We start from the raw sequence: 25,690 nt of genomic DNA, 5'->3' as shown, positions 1-25,690 counted from the left end.
TTCACATTTGTTGTAAAAGAAAAGGTGAATTAAATCATGAATATAAATGCATGGGTTCACTCTGGATTACATTATCACATAAAGAATCAGAGGGGTATATTTTAACTTGCTAACATGGGTTATTCTGTGGCTAGGACCCATGAAGATGATCGAGGGAAAATAGAAAAGCGAGGCTGGTGTTTAACTGCAATTTTAAATTCTTACTCCTGAAGATTAATGTTAGGCAAAGGAACTTTGATCCTTGATTATTCCACTATCACTTTTAAAATTTTAATATTGGCAAATCCAATTGAAAACACTGTTGCAAGTTTCAGAGTAAATTCTGTTTTCCTTGATGGTAGCACAGCTATTTTCTTTAGCTGGTCCTTTTATGAAGAATCTGCAGAAGAGTAGATGAATACTTAGTTAATCGCTGTTGCTGAAGACATTCATTTGTGTTTTCAGTTAATACCCTCCCTTTATTAAAAGGTAATTCAAATATTCGAGGAATTTTCAAATACCTTGACCCATTAAACATTCCAATATCTCTGTAACTTAGTATTACTGTCTGTGATTGGCAGACAGTTCCCCGAGAGTCTGTTTGCAAATGACAGAGCTAAGAAGAAATTTGTGCCCATAACTCTATGCTAGTATTCTTTCCATTGTTCCATGTCATCCATTAGATTAAAAACAGATTGAGACACATGAACTGCTCACTTAACGTTCCTTGGCTTTTCATATCTTATTGTACAATAGTTATAATAATATTTATCTCATGATATTGTTATAGAGGTTAAATGAATTGATGTTTGTAAAGAACTCAATACACAAACTGACCCATGTAAGCCCTAAATAAATTGTACATTTGTTGTATTACTTATCTATAAAGCAACATGTTAAATACAATAGTAAAGTTATCTCTAAAATACTGTCGTCTTAGTGATTTATTCTGTTAGGAATTTATTTAAACTTTGAAAAAAAGTTCAAGAAGTTATCATGGAAAAGAGACCCATGATCATCAAAGCTCCCAGAATAATAATAGACAAGTATTGGATTTTCATATTGGAAAATACACTGTTATATTTGAACTTATACACCTTTATATTTGAATTTTGTATAGGTGGTGTTGAGTGAATTTGGCATGAGGAGAAAACCCAGGTTAGCATCTTCATAAGTAGCCAATCAGGTCATGTCCAGTGATACAACTCTACCCTTAGGTGACACACATCCATAATTTAATTCTCCATTCCAAAGATGTCTTCAGATGACTTCCTTAGATTGATTAATTTAGAGCAGTTAGATAGAAAATAAGTAATATTTAATGATGAGATAGGAGTGAAGGGAAAATAACACATACTATTCATTAAGTTGGTTACCATAGTGAATGTTTCTTATCACTGCTGTAATAAATTGCCACAATTTTTGTGACTTAAAACAACACAAATTTCTTATCTTACAGTTTTAGATATCAGAAGTCCAAAACTGTTCTTAAAGGATTAGAATCAAGTGTCTGCAGAGCTGCCTTTTGCAGGCACTAGGGGAAAATATGTTCATTGACTTTTTTTTTTTTCTTTTTTTCGCAGTACGCGGGCCTCTCACTGTTGTGGCCTCTCCCGTTGCGGAGCACAGCCTCCGGACGTGCAGGCTCAGCGGCCATGGACCCAGCCGCTCCGCGGCATGTGGGATCTTCCCGGACCGGGGCACGAACCCGTGTCCCTTGCATTGGCAGGCAGACTCTCAACCACTGCGCCACCAGGGAAGCCCCATCCGTTTGTTTTTTATTTTGTTGTTCACAGTGAAAGAGTCTGCAAAATCTATTATAAAATTATTTGGAAGAACAAACAAGTGAGAATAGTTAAGTAAACACTGAAAAAGATGGAAACATGAAATTGTCAATTAGATTCAAATGTAATATGTTTTACTTACTCCAAACTTTACTAAATATTAGAACGCTTTACTAAACACCAGCAAAATACATCAGTAAAGAATGGTTATTAGCATATGCCGCTTGAATAATTAAGAGTTGCAAATTTATTATTTGCAGTTCCCCGAGCTCCTTTTCTGCACTAAGCCACATTTTGGTTTCCAAGTGACATCTACAAACTGAATGTGAGAAAAGTTTTCACAGAAGAGCCACTACATTTTGTGGCCTTTCATGTTAACATCTCTATTGTCCAAAACAGATTTTTTCACCTTGTGAAAAACATATTTTAAAATTTTTGACAAGCTGAGTTAAAAATTGGTATTTTAAAATGTCATATTTTATGCATGGTAAGGAGGTGGATGACTGGCATCAAATATTCACTTTCTAACAATTAATTTTAATTGAATGTGTATATTTCCTAAGTATATCCTTAATAATATGAGACAGAATATTACTTTAAAAGCCAATATCTGTTAGTCCCACATTGATAAATGAGGTAGAGACAAAGAGAGACAGAGAGAAAAGACAGAAGCAGAGATAGAGAGAGGGAAACATCACAAAAATGTAACAGCCCAAGAACAGGAAAAAAAAAAAAAACAGAATAGTGGAAACTACTATCCACATTAATATTCATATTAATATTAACTCATATTAAATCCATGCCCATATTAATCCACAGCAATTAAAAAAAGAAAAACCCTGAATTCCCTACCTTGACACTTAATTTGGGATATTTGGATAGAACTCCTTTTTTTCAATTGTATGTTCAATGTCATGTATCTTTCTTCATCTTACATCTTCAAATGTGAGTGAATGTGTATGTATAAGTGTATGGTTTTTTTTTTAATATGTAATAAGAGAAGAATAATAAGCCTGCTGCTCTTCAGATATTGTCCTCAAATGGTCAACTCAGGGTACGTAAAAGGGTTCAGAGTTTCATCTACTGGTGAAAACCTCACAGGAAATGTTACTTTTTAAAGTTTATTTCCCATGACAAACATAACACATAATTTCTCAACTGTCCACCACATATTGAATTTAATATTATGTTTTGTTCTTTTAAAAATGCCCCCTGATAAACCTGTAAAGTCAGAAGAATGAAAATTATACCCTTTTCAAGTTGAATTAAATAATATATAGCTAGCTGCCTTTTGCATTAGCTTAAATATGTGAATTTTCAATTACATTTCCTAATATATTAATATTTATTTTAATAGCTTGCAATTACCTAACAATTAAATTATTTCTTGATCCTAAAACAACACTGATTACAAATTATATTAATAATTTAATAGTATAATTTAAAGAAAAAATACTGGCAGTATTTTTTTGGCATTCTAAAGACTCATCCTATGTAGAAAAAAATTTCAGGGAGAATTTAGGAAACAAACCATATTTTCCAATGACTTTTTCTGATATTTGAAGAGGTTGCCCAATATTCATGAGTTGGGCAGATATTTGAGATTTTTTTTTCTCTTAGCTTTAGTGAGGTCTAATTTACATACAATGAAATTCACCCATTGTAGGTATATGATTGTATGATTCTAAACAAATATATAGATGTGTGCAACCATCACCAAATCCAATTTTGGAAATTTTTTATCACTCTAAAACATTCCTCAAGCCCAAACTAAAAAGAGTAACACAGTTCTGGAAATACTAATTTTAGAAGTTGAGATAAAGGAGTTTAAAATTGGGGCAACTAAATCCCAAATCTCTGGAATTATAACAAATCTAGAACGGAAACCCAAAGGTTTTATCCATGAGACTTCACTGATGAGGCAGAAGACTGAGTGAAGATACTTTGAATGCCAGTCATCCTCTCCCCATCCATCCTGGAACTTATTAAATGGACCCCTGTAAAACTGTCCAAGACAGCAAGGATGGAAGCTATCTAAATGCTCAATAATATGGTCTTCCCTAATCAAGGTTGATTTTGGTAAAATCTCTGCTAAATGCCCAATCTGTCAAGGGCAGAGACAAAAGCAGAGTACATTCTCTTAGGGAGACCAGCCAGCCACTTGATGGCAGATCTATTACTTAAGTCCCTGCCATCACAGACTTGATAGTGCTTTATCTTCATAGAAATAATCACATATTTTCATAACAGATTTGACTTCTCTGCCTGCAGTGCCTGCAGGAAGGATGTCCTGTGTTCATGGACTGGAAGACCCAATATTATTAAAACATCCAACTACCCAGAGCAATCTACAGACTCTATGCAATCCTTGTTAAAATCCCAGTGGCATGGGACTTCTCTGGTCACGTAGTGGTTAAGAATCCACCTGCTAATGCAGGGGACATGGTTTCTATCCCTGGTCCAGGAAGATCTCACATGCCATGGAGGAACTAAGCCTGTGCACCGCAACTACTGAGCCTGCGCTCTAGAGCCTGCGAAGCACAACTACTGAGCCTATGCGCCACAACTACTGAAGCCCGCGTGTCCTAGAGCCCATGCCCCACAACAAGAGAAGCCACTGCAATGAGAAGCCCGTGCACCGCAACGAAGAGTAGCCCCTGCTCACCGCAACTAGAGAAAGCCCAGCACAGCAACAATAACACAACACAGCCAAAAAAACCCAGTGGCATTTTTTACAAAATTAGAAAAAAAACAATCCTATAATTTATAAGGAACTACAAAAGACCTTGAATAGGCAATGCAATCTTAAGCAAGGAGAACAAAGATAGAGGCATCATGCTTCATGATTTCAAAATATATTTCAAATACACAGTAATCAAAGCAGAATGGTACTAGCATAAAGACAGACATATAGACCAAGGGATCAGAATAGAGAGCCCAGAAATAAATCCACACATACATAGTCAACTGATCTTTGACAACAGTGGTGAGAATACTCAATGGCTAAAGATAGTCTCTTCAACAAATGGTGTTGGAAAAATTGGATATCCACTTGCAAATGAAGGAAATTAGAGCCTTATCTTACACCATACACAAAAATCAACTCAAAATGGATTAAAATTTTAAGCAGAGACCTGAACACTCATAAATTCTTAATGTACTCTGGAAGCAGATGATGGATTAAAATTTGAAAAATCAGTTTTGCGAGTTTGTTAGCATGCCTGGTACAAGCAGTCTAGTATCCACAGAATTGTTCTTGGCATATATACTCTCAGTTAAAATTAAACAGGAATGATCATATTTTAGCATTCTACTAGTCATTCAAATTTACCTAATGTCTACTGAGAGATTATTACATGCCTGACACTATCTTGGGTATTTATTTCAAGCAAACTGTTTTTTTGTTTGTTTGTTTGTTTTGCGGTACGCGGGCCTCTCACTGTTGTGGCCTCTCCCGTTGCGGAGCACAGGCTCCGGACGGGCAGGCTCAGCGGCCATGGCTCACGGGCCCAGCCGCTCCGTGGCATGTGGGATCTTCCCGGACCGGGGCACGAACCCGTGTCCCCTGCATCAGCGGGTGGACTCTCAACCACTGCGCCACCAGGGAAACCCCAAGCAAACTGTTTTAAAGGTAAAACTTTCATGAAAATATTGTTGAAAATTTTAACATATAGTCATTAAGTTTGTGATTCAGATTCATTGTTGTGGGGAATTTAATCTGTTTAATTAAATGATATATAAAAGATATGCCACATAGTTATTCTAACTGCTCATTAACACAGCTCCCTGAAATTTCTGGAAACTTGACTTTCAGGTTTAGGAACCCTGAGATGGAGAAAATACTTGGACCAGGTTGTTAGCTTGGGAAAGCTCAGGTTAAGCATTAAAATTGTGTTCATATCTGAGCATACTACCTGAGTCATATGGTATAACTCCAAGAATAATGAAGCCCAAAAAGAGGTCCCTGGAATATATCATGACTGGCCTGAAAGCAGAATTTTTCTTAGGGAAGAACCTGCATGGTTGTAGAAAGTCTATCTTAATACTCATTCATTCAGATGGTATCATTTACAACTGTGGATTCAGTGATACTTAGGGAAAAAAAATCTATTCCTTGTTCTGGCCTGGAAAAATGTTACTAATTGATCTTTACTTTATTCTCCTTTGGCACACTTTAAATAAATATATCCTGCTTGATTTTCTCATGGGGTATTTATGCCTGGTTTTGCACAAATCCATATCTACAACTGATATTTTTCAATATAGTAGTCTTACAACAAACGAAAGTAAATAGTTTTGTTGTACTAAAAAATATTAGATTAACATAATACTGAGCTTTGAAAGAAGAACTTAATTTTTAGGAAAAAATCTAATTTAAAAGAATAGAACTCATCCAATGTCTGCTCTCAGGTTGCAATGGAATTAACTGGATATCATTAAGAAAGATAACTAGAAAATCCCAACTACATGGAGATTAAACAACACACTTCATTTTTTTTATTTTATTGGAGTATAGTTGATTTACAATGTTGTGTTAGTTTCAAGTGTACAGCAAAGTGGTTCAGTTATACATATACATATATTCATTCTTTTTTAGATTCTTTTCTCATATAGGTTATCCCAGAATATTGAGTAGAATTCCCTGTGCTATACAGCAGGTCCTTGTTGGTTAACTATCTTATGTACAATGGTATGTGTATGTTCATCCCAAGCTCCTAATTTATTCCTCCACACCATGTTTCCCTTTTGGTAACCATAAATTTGTTTTCAATATCTGTAAGTCTGATTATGTTTTGTAAATAAGTTCATTTGTTTCATTTTTTTAAAAAATTAGCTTCCACATATGAGTGATATCTTTGTCTTTCTCTGTCTGACTTACTTCACTTAGTATGATAATCTCTAAGTCCATCCATGTTGCTGCAAATGGCATTATTTTCTTCTTTTTTCATGGCTGAGTAATATATATACACTACATCTTCTTTATCCATTCCCCTGTCAGTGGACATTTAGATTGCTTTCATGTCTTGGCTATAGTAAATAATGCTGCAATGAACATTGCGGTGCATGTACCCTTTCGGATTATGGTTTTCTCCAGATATATCCCTTGGAGTGGGATTGCTGGATCATATGGTAGCTCTGTTTTTAGTTTTTTAAGGAACCTCTGTACTCTTCTCCATAGTGGCTGTACTCATTTACATTCCCATCAACAGTGTAGGAGGGTTCCCTTTTCTCTAAACAACACACTTCTAAATAACACATGCATCAATGAAGAAATCTCAGGAGAAATTAAAAATATTTGAACTAAATGAAAATAAAACAGAACTTATCAAAATTGGTGGGATGCAGCAAAAGCAGTCCTTAGAGGGAAATTTATACAATTGAGTGCATATATTAGAAAAGAAGAGAAATTTAAAATAAATAATCTAAGTTTCCGCCCTAGCAAACTAGGGGATAAAAGAGAAAATTAAACTCAAGGTAAGCAGAAGAAAAGAAATAATAAGAATTATAGCAAAAAAAATCAATGAAATTGAAAACAGAATGTGAATATAGAAAGACAATGAAGCCAAGAGTGGCTTCTTTGGAAATATCAATAAAATTGATAAGCCTCTGGTCCGGCTCACTAAGAAAAAAAGAGAGAAGACACAAATTACTAATATCAGAAATGGAGCAGGGGATATCACTACAAATTCCATGGACATCAAAAGGATGATACAGGAATATTATGAACAACTCTATGCTAACAAATTTGATTACCTAAGTGAGATGGACCAAGTCCTTGAAAGATACAATCTTCCAAAACTCACAAATGAAGAATGACTGGATGGGAAGGTAGGATTTGGTAAAAAGTATTCTGTTGGGCGAAGGAAGGTGTTTTCAGGGAGAGCAGCATGAGAATCTTCGCTTCATTCTCCACCCAGATGTGTTTATCTCACAATCACATGGTAGCAGACTTTCTTTAAGCCTTCACATTACCACTAGAGTGCACCAGTTCACAAGTGGAACTGAGGTCAGCCAGGGAGAGTCCTTGCTGGAACAGAGAAAAAAAAGGCTGAAGGCAGAATTGTCAGAAAATCAGCCTGCCGATTTCATTTCCTCCTAGGTAGTAATCTGAAACACAAAATCATCAAGAAGTGTGCCTTAACTCACTGACTCCCTCACATCTATTAATTAATCTAATTCTTTTCTTGAGGCATGCAAAAACAATCTAGTTATGTTTGTTTAATATTGAATAATCATCTATACTGATCTGGTCATTGAGCTCAGTACTGTTACATACTATCTATTAATATCTGCCTTCATTCTCCAAGTCTATTAGGGAGGGACAGTGGATCATTCTTTTAAAATTTAGTTTTTAGGACTACCTTCCCTACCAAAAAATTAAAATTATTAAAATAAATGAACTAAAGTAACTTAGATTTAGAATTTTTCTGTATTATTTAATACAACTTGAGTTAACTGAATATGCATTTCAAGTTTATGGCTGAAAATAATCAATATCTATGCTATTGATTTAGTAATTTCATTGTACTAAAGTCAGCTTCCCTGAAATCAAATCAATTTCTTTTTTTCAGTTTTATTGTTTGAAAAATATATAGGCCACAAATTAAAAAAATTTATTACTTTATAAACATGTTTCCTCTTCAGAATGCTACTTACAAAAATAAACTTACCAAAAAACTTAAAAAAAATAACTTACAAAAGCTTAAAATGAAATATTCTCAGTGCCAATTTGTTTTGGAGACCCTATGTCAAATACCCTCCAACAGGCCTGAAGACTCTAACATTATTGTAAAATTAATAAATTTTCTTTCTCTCTTTAAGGAGTAAAAAATGGAATTAATGAATTGTGTGTTAGGTATTGAGTCAAAGTAAGTCACAGTAAGATCTATGTAAACCTTTGCTAAAAAGTTACATTTCAAAAATTGCGACAAATGAAAATATGTGATGTTTTCTTTTTTCTGAGAAGTCATTGTCCTAAATGATGCTGACTCCCTGTTTCATGTTCTACTGAGAAAACAAAGTGGAACATGTCCCAGCCCAAATAATATCTGAATGTTTAATATCCTTTTGAATTGAAATCAAAACAGTGAAAAAATAAAACAAATCTATGTCTAGTTCTAATTTATTCAGAATCTTAGAATTTGACATTTTTATCTCATTTTTCATTTAAAAAGAAATAAAAATTAGGACTATCTCGAGAAATGGAGACATAATTCTGGCAATGGAGATATATATATATATACACACACACACACACATATATATATATATATATATATATATATATGGACACACATACATATATATATATACTTATGGGAGAAAATTAACAAAAATCTCACCAGTGAGTATGAAATTTCGATGCAGACTCATGAAAATAACATTCTACATAAATCCTCCACTGTCATTTCAGATCACATAGCAGGCTTCGTATTACAGTTACAAATATGACTAATTTAAATATAATAATAAATAAATAAATCATCCAAGAAATTTCATATGGGACAAAGAATAACCTTTATGAATATTTCACATGAGAAAAATGATCGTGGTGGAGTCAGAGGGAGTGCTAGAGGTAGTGAAGATGGGAATCTTGATATTAATGATATTATTAGTCCTACTTCTCTAGCAAACAAAGAAAATTTATAAAGGAAAGGATAAGATCATTATATGAAATTCTTCTGAGAAGTCCATTAAGAAGAAAATTGAGTACTGAATATAGAATATAGCAATGGGTCAATAATGACCATGACAATATTGGAAAAATGATTTTAAGATTTATCCAGAAGAAGACAGCAGAAAAGCCAAGATTACTTTCCCCCTGAAAAAATAACATTGTAGTATCTTCAGCTATCAGATATTAATGATAATAATAACAACAGCAATAATGTTAATATCTTCCCAAACTAAAACACGATCACTCAATTTTTAATTTTTGAATAGTCAGACTGGTTGTGAAGACTAGATGTCAATCAAGTAGATCTGCCAAAAACTCATGCAAAGGCCAACCTGTTCATCACACAGTATGTCAGCAGTCTACATACCACTGCTCCTTGAATTTCTATCATTCTCCTATGAAAAAGATTTGAAAAGTTTTAAGGATAGAAACTTAAATTACAATAAATGTTTGGTGGTTAACTGACACAAGAAGAGAAATCAGTGTAATACAAACCATATGAAAAACTTTGATTACTCAGACTAGATCCCCTGCAAATCCACGGTATCATCTGCCCAGAAAAAAAAAAGAGTAGGAGATTTTTCCACAGGCTCAAGCTGGGTATATAATGAAGCATTGGTAATGAGGTTGTTTGGGAGCTACAGAGTCATGGCATCTTTCAAAGCAGGGTAGAAGTGAAAAAGTACATGGCACCCCAAAGTTAAAAGGCTTCTGTGGCTTATTCTTGGACTTGGTATCGCACATTGTTCCTCCAGTGTCTGATTCTTTCTTGGGCACTACTGTAGCCACAAATCTGTAGCCTAGAAGAAATATGAATGATTCAGAGAAGTCAGCTTTTCTAATATGACCACCCTCAGTCTACTCACTTTGTTGCTATCATATGCACACATTGATTATTAATTAATTCAAAAAATAATTAGTGAACATCTATTCCCTGGCAATGTTCTAGGTACCAGGGATAGAGCATTGAATACAACAAAACTGATGATCTCCTGCTGCTTACATGCATATGGAGGGAAATAAGCAATCAACCAACAAACCAACCAACCAAACAAAAAACTATGTAATTCAGTTGATGAGGAAATGCCTTGAAGGAAAATAAAGCAAGGTCCCAGCATAAAAAAGGGCAGTCGGTTTGCAATTTCTGCAAGGGCAGAAGTTGAAAGATCACAATTAAAAACCTGTTACAATGACAGGCAAGAGTTGGTTGAGATACAGTGGTAGCACTGGAGGTGGAGACTCCGTGTGTATAAAGGATGAACTCACAGATGGGTTAGATGTAATACTGAAGACAAAGAGAGGAGACATTGATGCTTCAGGATTTTTTGGCCTGAGTTACTGGGATGAAAATACCATTAACTGAGACGTCAATAACTGGAAAATAACCCTATATGAAAGGCAAAATGTGAAGATTAGTTTTGAACATTTTTAAGTACAAGATGCCTATTTGACTTTGAAGTAGAGAGGTTGGGCGAGCAGTTGACGGAGAGGTATGGAATGAGAATGTAGGTAGCATTTAGGCTGAATGGGTTCATCTAAGAAGCTTATGAGTATTAAAAGAAAACAAAAGAGGAAAGAAAGGATTCTGCAGACAGAAAAAGTACCCAGTAACTTAGAAGGAGAGAGAGTTTCATGCAAGTCAAATAGAGAGAGGGAGTGAGACAGAGCAAGGGAGAGAGAAGGAGGGATGGAGAGAGAAAGGAATCTAGAGTTGTATATGCTTCTAAAAAGAGGCATTCCAATGTGGTTTTGTGTTATTCCCCAGCTAGATAGATCTATTCAGGCACAGGTAAAATGTAGGCACAAAAGTGGATTAAATTACAGAGGAATAACCAAATTATATTGGTTAAGTCACCTAGCTGTGACAAGAGACATGCAAAGGTGATTCTGTTGTTACTAAAAGAAATTTACAATCCCAGTTTGTGCTCATACAGATACAAACATTTAAGAAAAAGTTTTTTTTTTTTTTTTTTTTTTTTGTTTCACTGGATTTTAAGGTGCATTGGGTTCTGTATTTACACTCCTTATCATCATCCTCATTTTATTATCCTTTCAATTAATTCAGTTATTTGCTATTTTGACCTATGTTTTGCATTAGGGTTTTATTATAATAGTGTTACAAACTGTAACTTATTATAATAAGTTATAATTAGAGTTACAAACTATGACCTTAGTTACTTCTTTATCTTGAGATTTGAATGAAATTGTAACCTTACAGTACCCCTAAAAAAATACCCTTTAAATGTGTAACTTCCTGTTTCTAAGAAAAGAAGTTCAATTAACTTCCTGTAAATTATGTAGCTTTTGTGGTGAAATCAAGAGAAACATGTAAAGGAAACGGAAGTGTAGGAGTTACATCCTTATTTGGGTGCAAATAAATTCTGAGACTTTAATGAAAAATGAAAGGTGAGTTTTCCTCAACCCTGGCAACTTGAAAAGTTGTTCCAGCATTGAAAGCAAGATTGTTACCTATATTGTCTACAACTGGTTTATTATACAGCCCCTTAACAAGGCTTATTATTAAACCTCTCCTTTTTACCAACTTGGGTAATTATGTCATTTCAGAATTATACTTTTGCAGGTAAAATGATTTATTTATAAGGTTTATATCTTAAATTGGACTATAGATGTCCAGGGCAGGGGCCATGGCATTCATCTACTTCTCATGGTTCTTATTTTTCTCATATTTTTTGAGAAGCATGGGACACTAGTGCTTTACAGTTGAAAATCTGGATAAATAAAGATATTTTCTATTTTATTCATCAATTTAATATTGGATATGTTCTGTTGTATTTTTGGATATTAGATGCTTATTGACTTTACCATTCAATCATATTCAATTCAGTACACCTAACATTCAAACCAATTAGTCACTTGGTCAATGAAAAAAATGTATATAGATGTGTAGCCTCAGTTATGATAATTATAAATATAAATTTGGTTTTCCCAGCATTTTTCTTCCTATTTCTTTGGGAAAATCATCTGCACACATAATATGGCCTTGGGAGGTTGTCAGCCAGACTATACCATACTCCTGGTTAAAGTGATTTCTTAAAAAAGGGCAGATGACCAGTGGGTACATGAAAAGATGCTCAACACCACTAATCATCAGGGAAATGTAAATCAAAACCACAGTGAGATATCACCTCACACCTGTCAGAATAATTATCAAAAAGACGACAAATAACAAGGGAAGTGAGGATATGGAAAAAAGAGAACCCTGGTGCACTGTTGGTGGGAATGTAAATTGGTGCAGCCATTGTGGAAAACAGTATGGAGAGTCCTCCAAAAATTAAAAATAGAGCCATATGATCCAGCAATTCCATTTTATCTGAAGCAAATGAAAAACTTAATTTGAAAAGATGTATGCACCACTATGTTCACAACAGCATTATTTACAATAGCCAAGATATGGAAGCAACCTAAATGCCCATAGATAGATGGATGGATAAAGAAGATGGAATAGAATATTAGCCACAAAAAGAATGAAACCTTGCCATCTGCAACAAGATGGATGGACCTGGAGGGTATTATGCTAAGTAAAATAAATCACACAAAGACAAATACTGTATCATTTCACTTATACATGGAATCTAAAAGAATAATGAACAAACATAACTAAACAGAAATAGAGTAATAGACACAGAGAACAAACCGTTACCAGAGGGGAGAGGAGTGGGCAGAGGAGTGAAATTGGTAAGGAAGATTAAAAGATACAAACTTTCCTTACTTTTGTGTACAGCAGAAAGTAACACAACATTGTAAATAAACTGTACTCCAATAAAAAATTAATTTAAAAAAAGACACAAACTATCAGTTGCAAAATAAATGAGTCACAGTTATGAAATGCACAGTGTGGAGAAATAGTCAATAATTATGTAATATCTTTGTACGTTGACAGACGAAAACTAGATTTATCATGGGGATCATTTTGAAATTTATAAGAATATTGAATCACCATGTTGTGTACCAGAAATTACCGTAGGGTTTTAGGTCAACCATACTTCAAAAACAAACAAACTCATAGAAAAAAAGATCAGAATAGTGGCTACCAGAGTTGGGGGGCGGGGGGAAAGGAAATTGTATGAAGGCGATCAAAAGTTACAAACCTCCAGTTATAAGATAAATAAGTATTAGGAATGTAGTGTACTACATGATAAAGATAATTAACACTGCTGTACATTACATGTGAAAGTTGTTAAGGGGCTTCCCTTGTGGAGCAGTGGTTGAGAGTCCGCCTGCCGATGCAGGGGACGCGGGTTCGTGCCCCGGTCCGGGAGGATCCCACATGCCGCGGAGCGGCTGGGCCCATGAGCCATGGCCGCTGGGTCTGCACGTCCGGAGCCTGTGCTCCGCAGTGGGAGAGGCCACAACAGTGAGAGACCCGCGTACCGCAAAAAAAAAAAAAAAAAAAAAAAAAAAAAAAAAAAAGTTGTTGAGAAAGTAAATCCTAAGAGATCTCATCGCAATAAAAAATATTCTTTTTCTATTTCTTTAATGTTGTATCTATATGAGATGATTAATGTTCAGTCAACCCATTGTTGGAATCATTTCATGATGTATATAGGTCAAATCATTGTATTGTATACCTTAAACTTATACAGTGTTTTATGTCAATTATATCTCAACAAAAAAGGATGGATGAAGCTGCTGATAAGAAAAAATATGGATCTATATATTCTGACCTCAGTAAATAGAACCATGTTTGCTTTTCTTCTGTATGAGTCATTTTTATGTTTTCTACAAACGTGGGGTGTTTTATGCAAAAATATGCATTTCCATGTGTTTATTGGAGAGTCAAAACATTCATTGTAATTGTCCTCCAGAATGTCAGATGCAAGAGAGCTGGAGAAGCAGCTATTGTCAAGATACAGGCTACAGAAAAATTCTACATTTTCTCATTCCTTTGTAGTATTGCTCCCAAGAAGAAAAGATTACATGAATCATCCAAAAAATAAATAGACCAAGGATGAAACTCCACTTTTTTTGCTAAGCTTTGCCCCCAGTATTTCTTCAGACTGTGTTGCAGGTCAGTTCCTCAGGAAACAGACTCTCAGAAGGAGGTTTGCATACAGGATGTTAATTCGGGAGGTACCTCAAAATCAACACCTGTGTGTGAGAAAGAGAAACTTCTGTTTGCTTAGAGGGAAACTTTGAACTGTGATTCAGTTCCAACAAAAGCTTTAGTTGCCACTATAGGGAGTTCTGAAACAGAGTGGTCCTTTTAATTTGTCCTGATATAAGGCGAGAGGTCTAGGTGTTTATAGTCTCACATGAAATAGTCATTTGATGCAGTTGTTCCTGAAGGGGGGAGTGTGACTTTGAGAAGGTGGTATCTTTTGGCAAAAAGCCATACCATAGAGATTCAAATGAAGACTGTGACATGCCAACACCTGTCAACTGAGGGAGTGAATTCTTTAGTCGAGAATGGGGCCATGACACTGCATCCACTGCAGATAGAAAATTACTTTCTAAATCAAAAAATAGAAAAGACAGAACATATATACATATATATGTGTATATATATATATACATACATATATACATATATATGTGTATACATATATATATATACATACACACACACACACACATATATATATATATATATATATATATATATATATATATAATTTTCTTGATTAGGGCTTAGGGCTAGAACCATATATCTAAATGTCTATTAAAAATACCCAGGTGGATCCCCCAGAGTCCAGAAACTGACCTCATCATTTTGATTCTCCCCTGAGTCCAATCTTTTTTCTCTATATTATTTAAGGAATACTGCCCACATTGTCTGTATCAAAACACAAGGACCATATCTGACCTTCTGTTTCTGCATCTCCTCTCCTTGAATCCCCTTATCCAGTTAATCATAGACTGTTTTACTAATTGTGTCTTTAATTCGACAACTTTCCTTCATCTCTACTGCCACACACTTGTCTTGAATACAATCACCTTTTAATAGCAACAGTTTATTCAAGTACATCCTATATTACTCAGCCTGAGTGATTCCTCTAAAAATGAATATCTGATCCCAGTTAGTACCCGATTTAGAACACTTTAGAGACTTACGACTGTACTTAGAATAATTCTAAACCATTTAACAGCAGTTATTTTGGTTCTTTGTAATTTAACTCTGTCCTCTGCTTCACTCTCTAGTCTCACTTCATTCCACCTTGTTGGATTTCTGTCAGTCCCTCTAATTGGCTATTCCTCCTCCCGTATTTGAGATTTGTACTATTTGTCCCTGTCTAAAAGTTCTTCTTCTGTCTTATTTACCTGGAAAATCTATGTTCAAATTTACTCCTCATATTAAATACTACTTTTTACATAAAACTATTCTCATACTTGAGAAATTCCCCAATATGTTTCTATAGCTCTCTTTATTTTTATTATCAAAATAATAAACATACTTCATCATAATTACACGTAAAATTTTCTAGCCAAACATCAGTGGGAACGGAATTATGACCTACGAAAAGTTATCCCTTTATAAAGTCAATAAGAACATTGACAAAAAATGTCAAAATCAACTTTCTCAGAATGCTGGAAATTCACCAAAGACTTGCAAAAATATACTATAAGTTATTCAAGAAAACAGCTGCATCTCATTAAGAACAGTAACTGTTGTGGAGTTTTCACTTTTTCTGTTCCCATCCCCTTCTTCTCAGCTTCATAGGAGCCTTGAAAACCAACAGTCTTGCAACTACAGTAGCTGTGAAAACCAGCAGCAGAACAGGAAGTGGAGGGGACAGAAAGAATTTGGAAGTCCTCAAAAAATGATTCTCAGAGTGGTCATTATTTGAACTAGCTGGCATTCCCTGGAAATTCCCATCTGTAGGGCATGTTTTTTCTTGACCTGAGAGAGTCAAACAGAACTTGCTCAGTGCAAACAGCCTTTTCCCCAGGGGCATTTGTCAAAAACAATCTGTACCAATTGCTGAACATTATAGCTTCCTGAGGTAGCAATAAGTGTTGGGGCAAAGAAAAGGTTGATAAAAAAATCTTAAGAGAGAAACTTGGGGATAAGATGTTCATAGTGGGCTTTGAAAAATTTAACATACTGCTAGAAATATGGAATGCTATGTGCATGTGTAGGGCTGTGAACATGCTCAAGGAAGACCCGAGAAGGCCCTAAATTCTCACTTCTGACTGACCTTAAGGCTCTGTACAAGCAAAGGTTAAGACAGAGCTTCTCAATCAGCTATTTTAAGTATTTTCAAAGGACTAAAGCAACCATGTTCTCAACCATGTATGAGAATAATGTCTCAGCAAGTAGAAAATCTCAATAAAGATATAGAAATCACGAAAAAGAAACAAATAGAATTTCTGGAGTTGAAAATTACAAGAAGTGAAACTAAAAATTGACTAGAAGGGCTCAACAGCAGTTTTGGCTAAAGAAAGAATCAGTGAACTTGAAGGTGAATTGATCGAGATTATCAAGTCTGGGAAACAGAAGAAAAAAAAAAGAATGAAAAAAAATGAACTGAGCCTCAGAGAGCTGTGGAACACTAACAAGCATATCAATCTAGGTATATAGGAGTCCCAGAGGAGAGGAGGGGTGGAAAGGAGTAGAAAATTTGTTTAATTATAAGTATATAAGTTTCAGGTGTACAGCATTATAATTCAATGCCTGTATACACTACAAAGTGATCGCTAAATACCAACCATCATTTTACAGTTGAACTTCTTCAACCATTTCACCCAGCCCACCAACCCCCTTCCCCTCTGGTAACCAATAATCTGACCTCTTTACCTCTGAGTTTGTTTTTGTTTATTTTTTTTGTTCGTTTTGTTTTTTTGATTCCACATATAAGTGAAATCATATGGTATTTGTCTTTCTTCCTCTGATTTATTTCACTTAGCATAATACCTTCAAGTTCCATCCATATTATTGCAAATGGCAGGATTTCATTATTTTTTATGGCTGAATAATATTCCATTGTGTATATATATCACAGCTTCCTTACCTTTTCATTCATTGATGCATACTGTGTTGTTTCCATATCTTTGCTATTGTAAATAATGATACAATGAACATAGGGATGCATATATCTTTTCAAATTAGTCTTCCAATAAATACCCAGAAGTGGAATAGCTGGCTCATATGGTAGTTGTATTCATAATTTTTTGAGGAATCTCCATACTCTTTTCCATAGTAGCTGTACCAATCTACAGTTCCACCAACAGTGTACAAAGGTTCCCTTTTCTCCACATCCTCTCTAACATTTGTTATTCTTTGTCTTCTTGATGATAGCCTATTCTAACAGATGTGAGGTGATATCCCATGGTGGTTTTCATTTGATTTTGCATTTGATTTGCATCATGAATAATTAGTGATGCTGAACGTCTTTTCATGTTCCTGTGGCCATCTATATGTTTTCCTTGAAAAACTGTCTATTCAGATCTTCTGCTCATTTTTAAGTTGGGTTGTTTGGGTTTTGTTGTTGTTGTTGTCTTTTTTTTTGAGTTGTATGAGTTGATAATATATTTTAGATATTAACCTCTTGTTGGATATGTGATTTGCAAATATCTTCTACTATTCAATAGGTTACCTTTTTTGTTTTGACAATGGTTTCCTTTGCTTTGCATAAGCTTTTTAGCTTAATATACTCCCATTTGTTTATTTTTGCTTTTGTTTCCCTTGCTTTTGGAGTCAGAGCCACAAAAACACCATTAAGACTTATGTCAAGGGGTGTACTGCCTATGTTATCTTCTGGAAATTTTGTGGCTTCATGTCTTACATTTAAATCTTTAATCCACTTTGAGTTTTTTTGTGTGTATGATATAAGATAGTAGTCTAGTTTCATTCTTTTGCATATAGCTGTCCAGTGTTCCCAGTATCATTTTACTAAAGAGTCTATCTTTTCTCCATTGTATGTTCTTGTTTCCTTTGTCATAAATCTATTGTCCATAATAATGCAGATTTATTTCTGGGCTCTTAATTCTATTCCATTGACCTCTGTGTCTGTTTTCGTGTTAGTATCATAGTATATATAGTTGTTTCCTATAGCTTTGTAGTATGGTTCAACATCAGGGAGAGTAATACTTCCAGCGCTGTTTTTCTTTCTCAAGATTGCTTTGGCTATTTGTGGTCTCTTGTAGTTCCATACAAACTTTAGGATTATTTGTTCTAGTTCTGTGAAAAATGTCATGGGTATTTTGACAGGCATTGCATTGAATCTGTAGACTGTTTGGGGGTAGTACAGACATTTTAACAATATTAGTTCCCAATACATGAGCACAGGTTATCTTTCTATTTATCTGTGTCTTCTTCAATTTCTTTCATCAGTATCTTATAGTTTTCAGAGTGCAGATCTTTTACCTACTTTGTTAAATTTATTCCTAGGTATTTTATTCTTTCTGGGCAATTGAAAATGGGACTTATATTCTCTGATAGTTTGTTATTAGTGTGTAGAAATGCCACAGATTTCTGTATATTGATTTTGAATCCTGTGACTTTGCCGAATTCATTTACTAATTCTAGCAAGTTTTTTGGGTGGAGTTGTTAGGGTTTTCTATAATAGTATCATGTCATCTGTAAATAGTGACAGTTTTACTTCTTCCCTTCAAGTCTGGATGCTTCTTATTTCTTTTTCTTGTCTAATTTCTTGTAAGTAGGACTTCCAATAATATGTTGAGTAAAAGTAGTGATAGTGGACATCCTTGCCTTGTTCCTGACCTTAGAGGAAAAGCTTTCAGCATTCACCATTGAGTATAATGTTAGCTGTGGGTTTGTCATATATGGCCTTTATCATGTTAAGGTACGTATTTCCATGCCCACATTGTTGAGGGTTTTTGTCATAAATGGATGTTGAACTCCATCAAATGCTTTCTCTGCATCTATTGAAATGATATGATTTTTACCTTACAGTTTGTTAATATGGAGTACCATGTTGATCCATTTGTGGATATTGTACCATTCTTGCATCCATGAACTAAATCCCATTTGATCATGGTGTACAATCCTTTTAATGTACTGTTGAATTCTATTTTCCATTATTTTGTTAAGAATTATTGCATTTATGTTCATCAGTAGTATTGGCCTGTAATTTTGTTTTTTTCTGGTGTCCTTGTCTGGTTTTGGCATCAGGATAGTGCTGGCTTTGTAAAATATGTTTGGAAATAGAAAACTGAATCCAACATTAGAATTTTAAAAATGTGTTAAAAATGGGCAGAAGACCTGAATAGACATTTTTTTTAAAGAAGACATATAGATGGCCATAGGCACATGAAAAGATGTTCAGCATCACTAATTATTCATGATGCAAATCAAATGAAAACCACCATGGGATATCACCTCACACCCATTAGAATAGGCTATTATCAAAAAGACAAAAAATAACAAATGTTAAAGAGGATGTGGAGAAAAGGGAACCTTTGTACACTGTTGGCAGAACTGTAAATTTGGGCAGCCACCATAGGAAACAGTATGGAAAATCCTTTAAAAAGTAAGAATAGAACTACAATCAATACAACCAACTAGACTTATCAGACATCCATAGAACACTTAACAACAGAAGAATTATTTTCAAGTGGACATGAAACATTCTCCATATCGACCATATGTTAAGTCAAAATAAGTTAAAACAAGTCTTAATCAATTTAAAATAACTGATGTCATATAAGTTATGTCCTCTGATTACCAAGGAATGAAATTAGAAATTAATAGCAGAAGGAAATTTGGGGAATTCATAAATACATAGAAATGAAACAACACACTCCTAAATAACAGTGGGTCAAAGAAGAAATCACATGAGAAATTAGAAAATACTTTGAGATGTATGAAAATAAACATACAACATACCCTCCCAAAAACAAAACCTTTATGGTATGCAACAAAAGCCATGCGTAGAGGAAAATGTATTGCCATAAACACCTACAGTAAAAAAGAAGAGAGATCCAAATCAATAAGCTAGACTTCTCCCAGAGAAAACTAGAAATAGAAGAGTCAACTCAACCTAAAGCATGAAAATGGAAGGAAATAATGAAATGTGAGAGAAAATGGAGAATAGAAAAGCAATACAGAAAAATCAGTGATACCAGAAGGTTTTTTTTTAAATCAACAACATATTAAAACTTTGTCTATAATGACCAAGAGAAAAAGAGAAAAGACTAAATTACTAATTGTTTGGCTTACTTGATAGACTGAACACTCGTTAAAACATAGATATCATTACTGTTTTGCCAGTTCTGTATCTCCAGTACCTATTTCAATGTTTTCCACAAAGTAGGTACCCATTAAATATTTGTAAAATGAATGAGCACAATTCAGTTAAATAGAAGAGCTTCTCTAAGTTCATCCACTAATGGCAGCTAATCTTCAAATTGCATCCATTTATGATATCCTACCTAAGGCTCTACCATTTGTATCACAAGGCATGTTAAACCTCTCCATTTCTGGCTTTGACTACTGATATAAACTAGCTTTATTTTTTTCCTTTTTATCTGATCTTGCTACTCCCCACCCATTTCTTTAACTTCTCTACCACAGAAAACCTCTATGGTGTTTGGACAATAGCGCTCAAAAGTTTTTTTTAGTTACCTGATGTGGATTTAACCTTTCCTGTTAGGAGACTAAGATAAATGTAAACTAGGAATATAAATTTCCAGAGCTTGAATATGAAGATCAGCAAAAAAGATTTCTTTTTGGTAAATCTTTTGCAATAATTGTTGCAGGTTGTTATGGTTTCCTACCCAGTAGACAATTCTTCTTTTCACCCTTCCTAATAGAAATTAGAATCTATTCAGGCTCTTCCATGTAGCCCTGGTATTTCAGGAGGCAGTAGATAAGATACCATTCTTTAACTCAGAAAATAAATCCTAACTGGTCTCCATAATTATGGTGATATCAATTCTTTGCCAGCAGTCAGATTATAAAAGACCAGTGAGGTATAACAGCTAACACTTGTTGAGCACCAACTTTAAGCCATGCACTGTTTTAAGGGTTTTACATGTATTAACTCATTTTTTGTAACTACCTTATATAATAAGTACAAATATTATTTTCACTGTAAAGTTAATAAAATTTAGGGACAATTAAAATAACTAGAATTTAATTACTCTAGACTTGATATCCCCGGATAAAGAGGAATTGCATAGATTATCAGCAATAGACTTTCTCAAAGATATGCAGCATATGGGCTAGAACACTGAAATTACTAAGATTCTGGTCCATGTGTGAAGAATCTGAGAAAAAATACTCTAATAACTAGAATGTGAGTTACCTCCAGGCAGGAAGAAGCATAGGAAGTAGGAAGACAGAGAAAAGAAGCTTATTTCAAAGGATATGGCAGTAACAATGGCCTGAACGTTGTGAGAATTTGATCAGGCTGGAGAACACAGAAATGCTTACAAGGTCCTAGCAAAGTCCCACTGACAGATCACTTACACTTCATCTCAGCAGAAGTGAAAGATTAGAAATTAGAGAGTATAATATATATATTTGTATGTATATATATATATTCCTCTTTTTCACTGGTTGTTCTTGTGTCTGCAATATCAGGAACAGAAGAGTAACTATTACTGCCTATCCTGTAGACATGAAAAGGATAATAAAAGCATATAATGAACCAACAAATTCAATGACTTAAATGAAATGACCAAAATCCTTGAAATTACAACTTAAAATGATGCAAGAAGAAACAGAAAATGGCCTTGTATCTATTAAAGAAATTGAAATAGTCATCAAAAATCTTCCCTTAAAAAACAAAACAAACAACAAAAAACCTCCAGGCCCAGATGATTTCATAGGTCAACTCTTTTAAACACTCAAAGAAATAATAAGTGCAAACATAAGCAAACTTTTTCAGAAAAATAGTGGATTTGAAAACACTACCAAACTCATATTATAAGACCAGCCAAATCCTTGAGTAAGTAGAAGATTTTTGAGGAATATTGGTCAGAGAGAAGACTATGAGGAAGCACGTACTAGGCTCCTTTTAATCGAAAAAATAGGAAAATTTAAACTGGCATATTTGCAGCAGGTGAGAAGAATTTTGACAGATGATCAGAAGGGAATCAATAGTATTGGCATGGAGAAAAGAATAACAGGTATATGAAATGTATTTAGTTAAAAGATGATTAAGATGTGGTTACAATTTATGCTTGTAGATGTTTTATATCTTATGATTGGAATAACCAGGAAGCGTAAACTTATTTGGGCTAATATAATCTATGAGATTATTAGCTTGATAAAGGGTACTACTAAACTGAGTAGTTTAGTCATCTTCATTTCTTCTCTATGACAGTTTACATTTTCTAAGTTATCAGCTCTTCTTACTAGCTCTTTTCACATACATATTCTTCATGTCCTATTAATCATCTCACATATAGGATATTGTAAAGATATAATTAACTTATTTCTACCTTCAGTTTCCATCCACTTCCTCCTACTCCTCTGAGAAATGTCTACCACTGCTGTAGCCTGAAATGATTTATTTTTTCCGATAGGAGTTTTAAACTAAACCATTCATTTAGCAAATGATCTAGTATGACATTATCACATATTTATATTATTGTCTTACATGCTTTTCAATCTTTATTGTATTTAGATTTGTGGGCTTATTTATCCTGTCTATGTTGTCAGGTCTTAGAAGACTATAACTAGGTTACAGATTTCTCTGTGTCCTCTATAGTACATCACTACAGAGCTTGGAACTGGTAAACAATAAAAAGTATTTGTTCAAGGATTAGTTTATTAATTATTGGCATATTAGCATTTAATATGATTGAAGCATTATTCTCTGTAGATAGGGGAAAATTCAATATAGTTCTGTTTCCCATAATAAATTTCCTACTGCCATAGGTTTACACAGACAAAAAAAATACTTATAAATGCCAATTTTATAAAGTGCTGCTTCTGCTGTATTTGTTCTATTACTATTGGACAATTACTTCACCTACGGAAGCTAATGTACCTTTTTCTTAAGCTTGCCCAAGCACCCTACATATTTGTCATAGAGTTTCTGTTCCAGAAGAGTTTTAATCTTGGAAATATAGTCCAAGAAAAAGAGATTTCACTTGCATTGATGCAAGTCACATTTGTATTGCCTCTCTAACAGTCTTTGTTGTATTTGTCTTAACAAAGTAACAAATTATTAGCTATTTGGAGTTCGTCATTAAAATCTCCTCTTTCACTTCTGTTTTAACTAGTTCATGGCTCTAATGATCCATCTTTTGGCCATCATTTGTATTTTATAGATCACCAGCTTAAAATATTAGACTTTTTAAAATAATTCTTGATCTTAAACAAATTCTTGGTTTAAAAATCTACTATAAAGTTTGTATTTATAGTCCTTGAATTTGATTACATAATAAATTTCTAGTTGCCTATCTTGAGGGCAATAATCTTGCAGTATGGAAATGCAGCAACAATGTCAGCCTCACAGACAAGAGCAGTATGTGAAACAACAGTTGAAAACATGGGTTCAAAAGTCAGGTTGTTTAGTAAAATGTACTTCTAATGAGCAAGTTATTTATTTACTTGAGGTAAAAATAAAAAACCTGTTGCATTTGTTTCTGTGCAGTTTCTACAATATAAATAGAGCTGGCTGAATGAATTCTGAAATATTGAATTAAATGTGATTATTTAAAAGTAGCTTGTGTTTTTTTAATATTTCTCATATTTTCCCTTTCACTGTTCTTTGTCCCCTTACAGTTACTTCTTTATTATAGAAACTATTCTTAGATATAGATTTATGTCATATAACTGAAATATTTCTCTAGCAATAGATACTGTAAGATGTTTAGAAGAAAAGATATTATGGAAAAGAATTAAGAAGATTAAACCATTCATAGGAGTGGGGAAGATGGATTTGTTATGAAAAACCATAGGAAATAGAAGAAGAAAATAAAATCAGCAGTTAAGCAGTAGCATCAGTAGACAAGAAATAAAAATTATGGGCTTGGCAATAAAGGATAATTAGTTCTGAGGTGGCTTTTAGAAAGCAGTCAAATAAAGTTCAAACTGAACATAATGAGAAACGCTATATCCATGAATTATAGTTGCCAGATATATTCACTTTCAAAATGATTTTATATGTATGTAATTGCATGTTTTGTATAGAAAAATATTGTAGGAGAAACGGGAGAGGTTGATTATTCTCACAGCAGGGACTTTTAGCTTATGCTTCTGTAAATATATCATATTGAACTATAACATCCTTCTTTTATCATAAACACAAAGTTAGGTTGGATAAATATTACAATAATACTAAATATTTGTCAGTTTACTTTTCATATTTAGGTTTACAAGCCATGAGGAATTAATTTGTGTGTGTGTCATAGGGATCAAGTTATTTTTTTCTCACATGGACATCCAATGTCCCAGCACATTTATTGCAAAGGGCATCACATAGTCAATACCTTGCCATATCACTTGTATCATAAAATAGTCTTTGCGTACAAATGGGTATCTCTACTCTGCTCTGTATATCAACTTCTCTATCCGTACCATGACACACACTCTCTAAATTACTGTAGGTTTATAACTATGGATGACTGGTAAAGCAAGTCTTGAAATCTTGTTCTTTGTTAGGAGTGCCTGGATCACTTACAGACTTTTGAAAAATTAACTAAAATTAGTACCAGTTTGTCAACTTTCATTTTAAAATTTGTTAAGATTCTTGAGTAGGATTACAATGAATTTAAAAATCAATTTGAGAAGAATAGTCAAGCTTACAATATTAAGTTCTCTAATCCTTAAACAGGATATGTCTAATATTTCGTAGTTTTGTTAAATGTCTTTTGCTAGACTTGTTCTTTAATATTTGATTTTTTGATACAGTTGAGAATGTCTCTTTTAAAAAATTTATCTTATATTTCTTATTCATTTATATAAATTCAATTATATATACATTTATTCCTCTACTATCAAGAAAATTAGGTAAACTGTCTTAAATATTCTAATAGTTTATTTAACAGTTTATAGATTCATTGGGGTTTCTTATGTACTCAATAATAACAACTGTGAAAACTAAAATTTATGAATCTACTTCTGAGAAGATATGAAGTATTTTCCCTATTCTCCCCACTAAGTACAACAAAATCCCTGGATATTACATATGAAATAACCATAAGAAGAGTGAAAGATGGTGAGGATAAGGCAGATTGGAGAATTCAGGACTAGAAAAATGGCGCGGTGGTGAGTGCCATGGATTTTCTTTTTGTCTCATTCATCCCTGACACGGAGCTGAAGAAGCCAGCAAGCCAGAAATGCCAACCAGTGAAAACAGAAAAACATCCATGC

The 25,690-nt window shown here is 33.9% G+C and overlaps 1 protein-coding gene across 1 annotated transcript; it reads right to left on the bottom strand.

Moving 5' to 3' along the window:
- Positions 1-270: 270 nt before the first annotated feature.
- On the bottom strand, positions 271-2,700 carry LOC132499100 (killer cell lectin-like receptor subfamily B member 1F). Its single transcript, XM_060113444.1, is given in 3 exon segments — positions 271-379; positions 501-576; positions 2,616-2,700. Coding segments are annotated over 3 exon segments (270 nt in total).
- Between the last annotated feature and the right edge of the window lie 22,990 nt (positions 2,701-25,690).

This window comes from Mesoplodon densirostris, chromosome 11, assembly GCF_025265405.1.
Source record: "Mesoplodon densirostris isolate mMesDen1 chromosome 11, mMesDen1 primary haplotype, whole genome shotgun sequence".
Lineage (NCBI taxonomy): Eukaryota > Metazoa > Chordata > Mammalia > Artiodactyla > Ziphiidae > Mesoplodon > Mesoplodon densirostris.
This window is presented reverse-complemented; position numbering and strand designations above follow the sequence as displayed.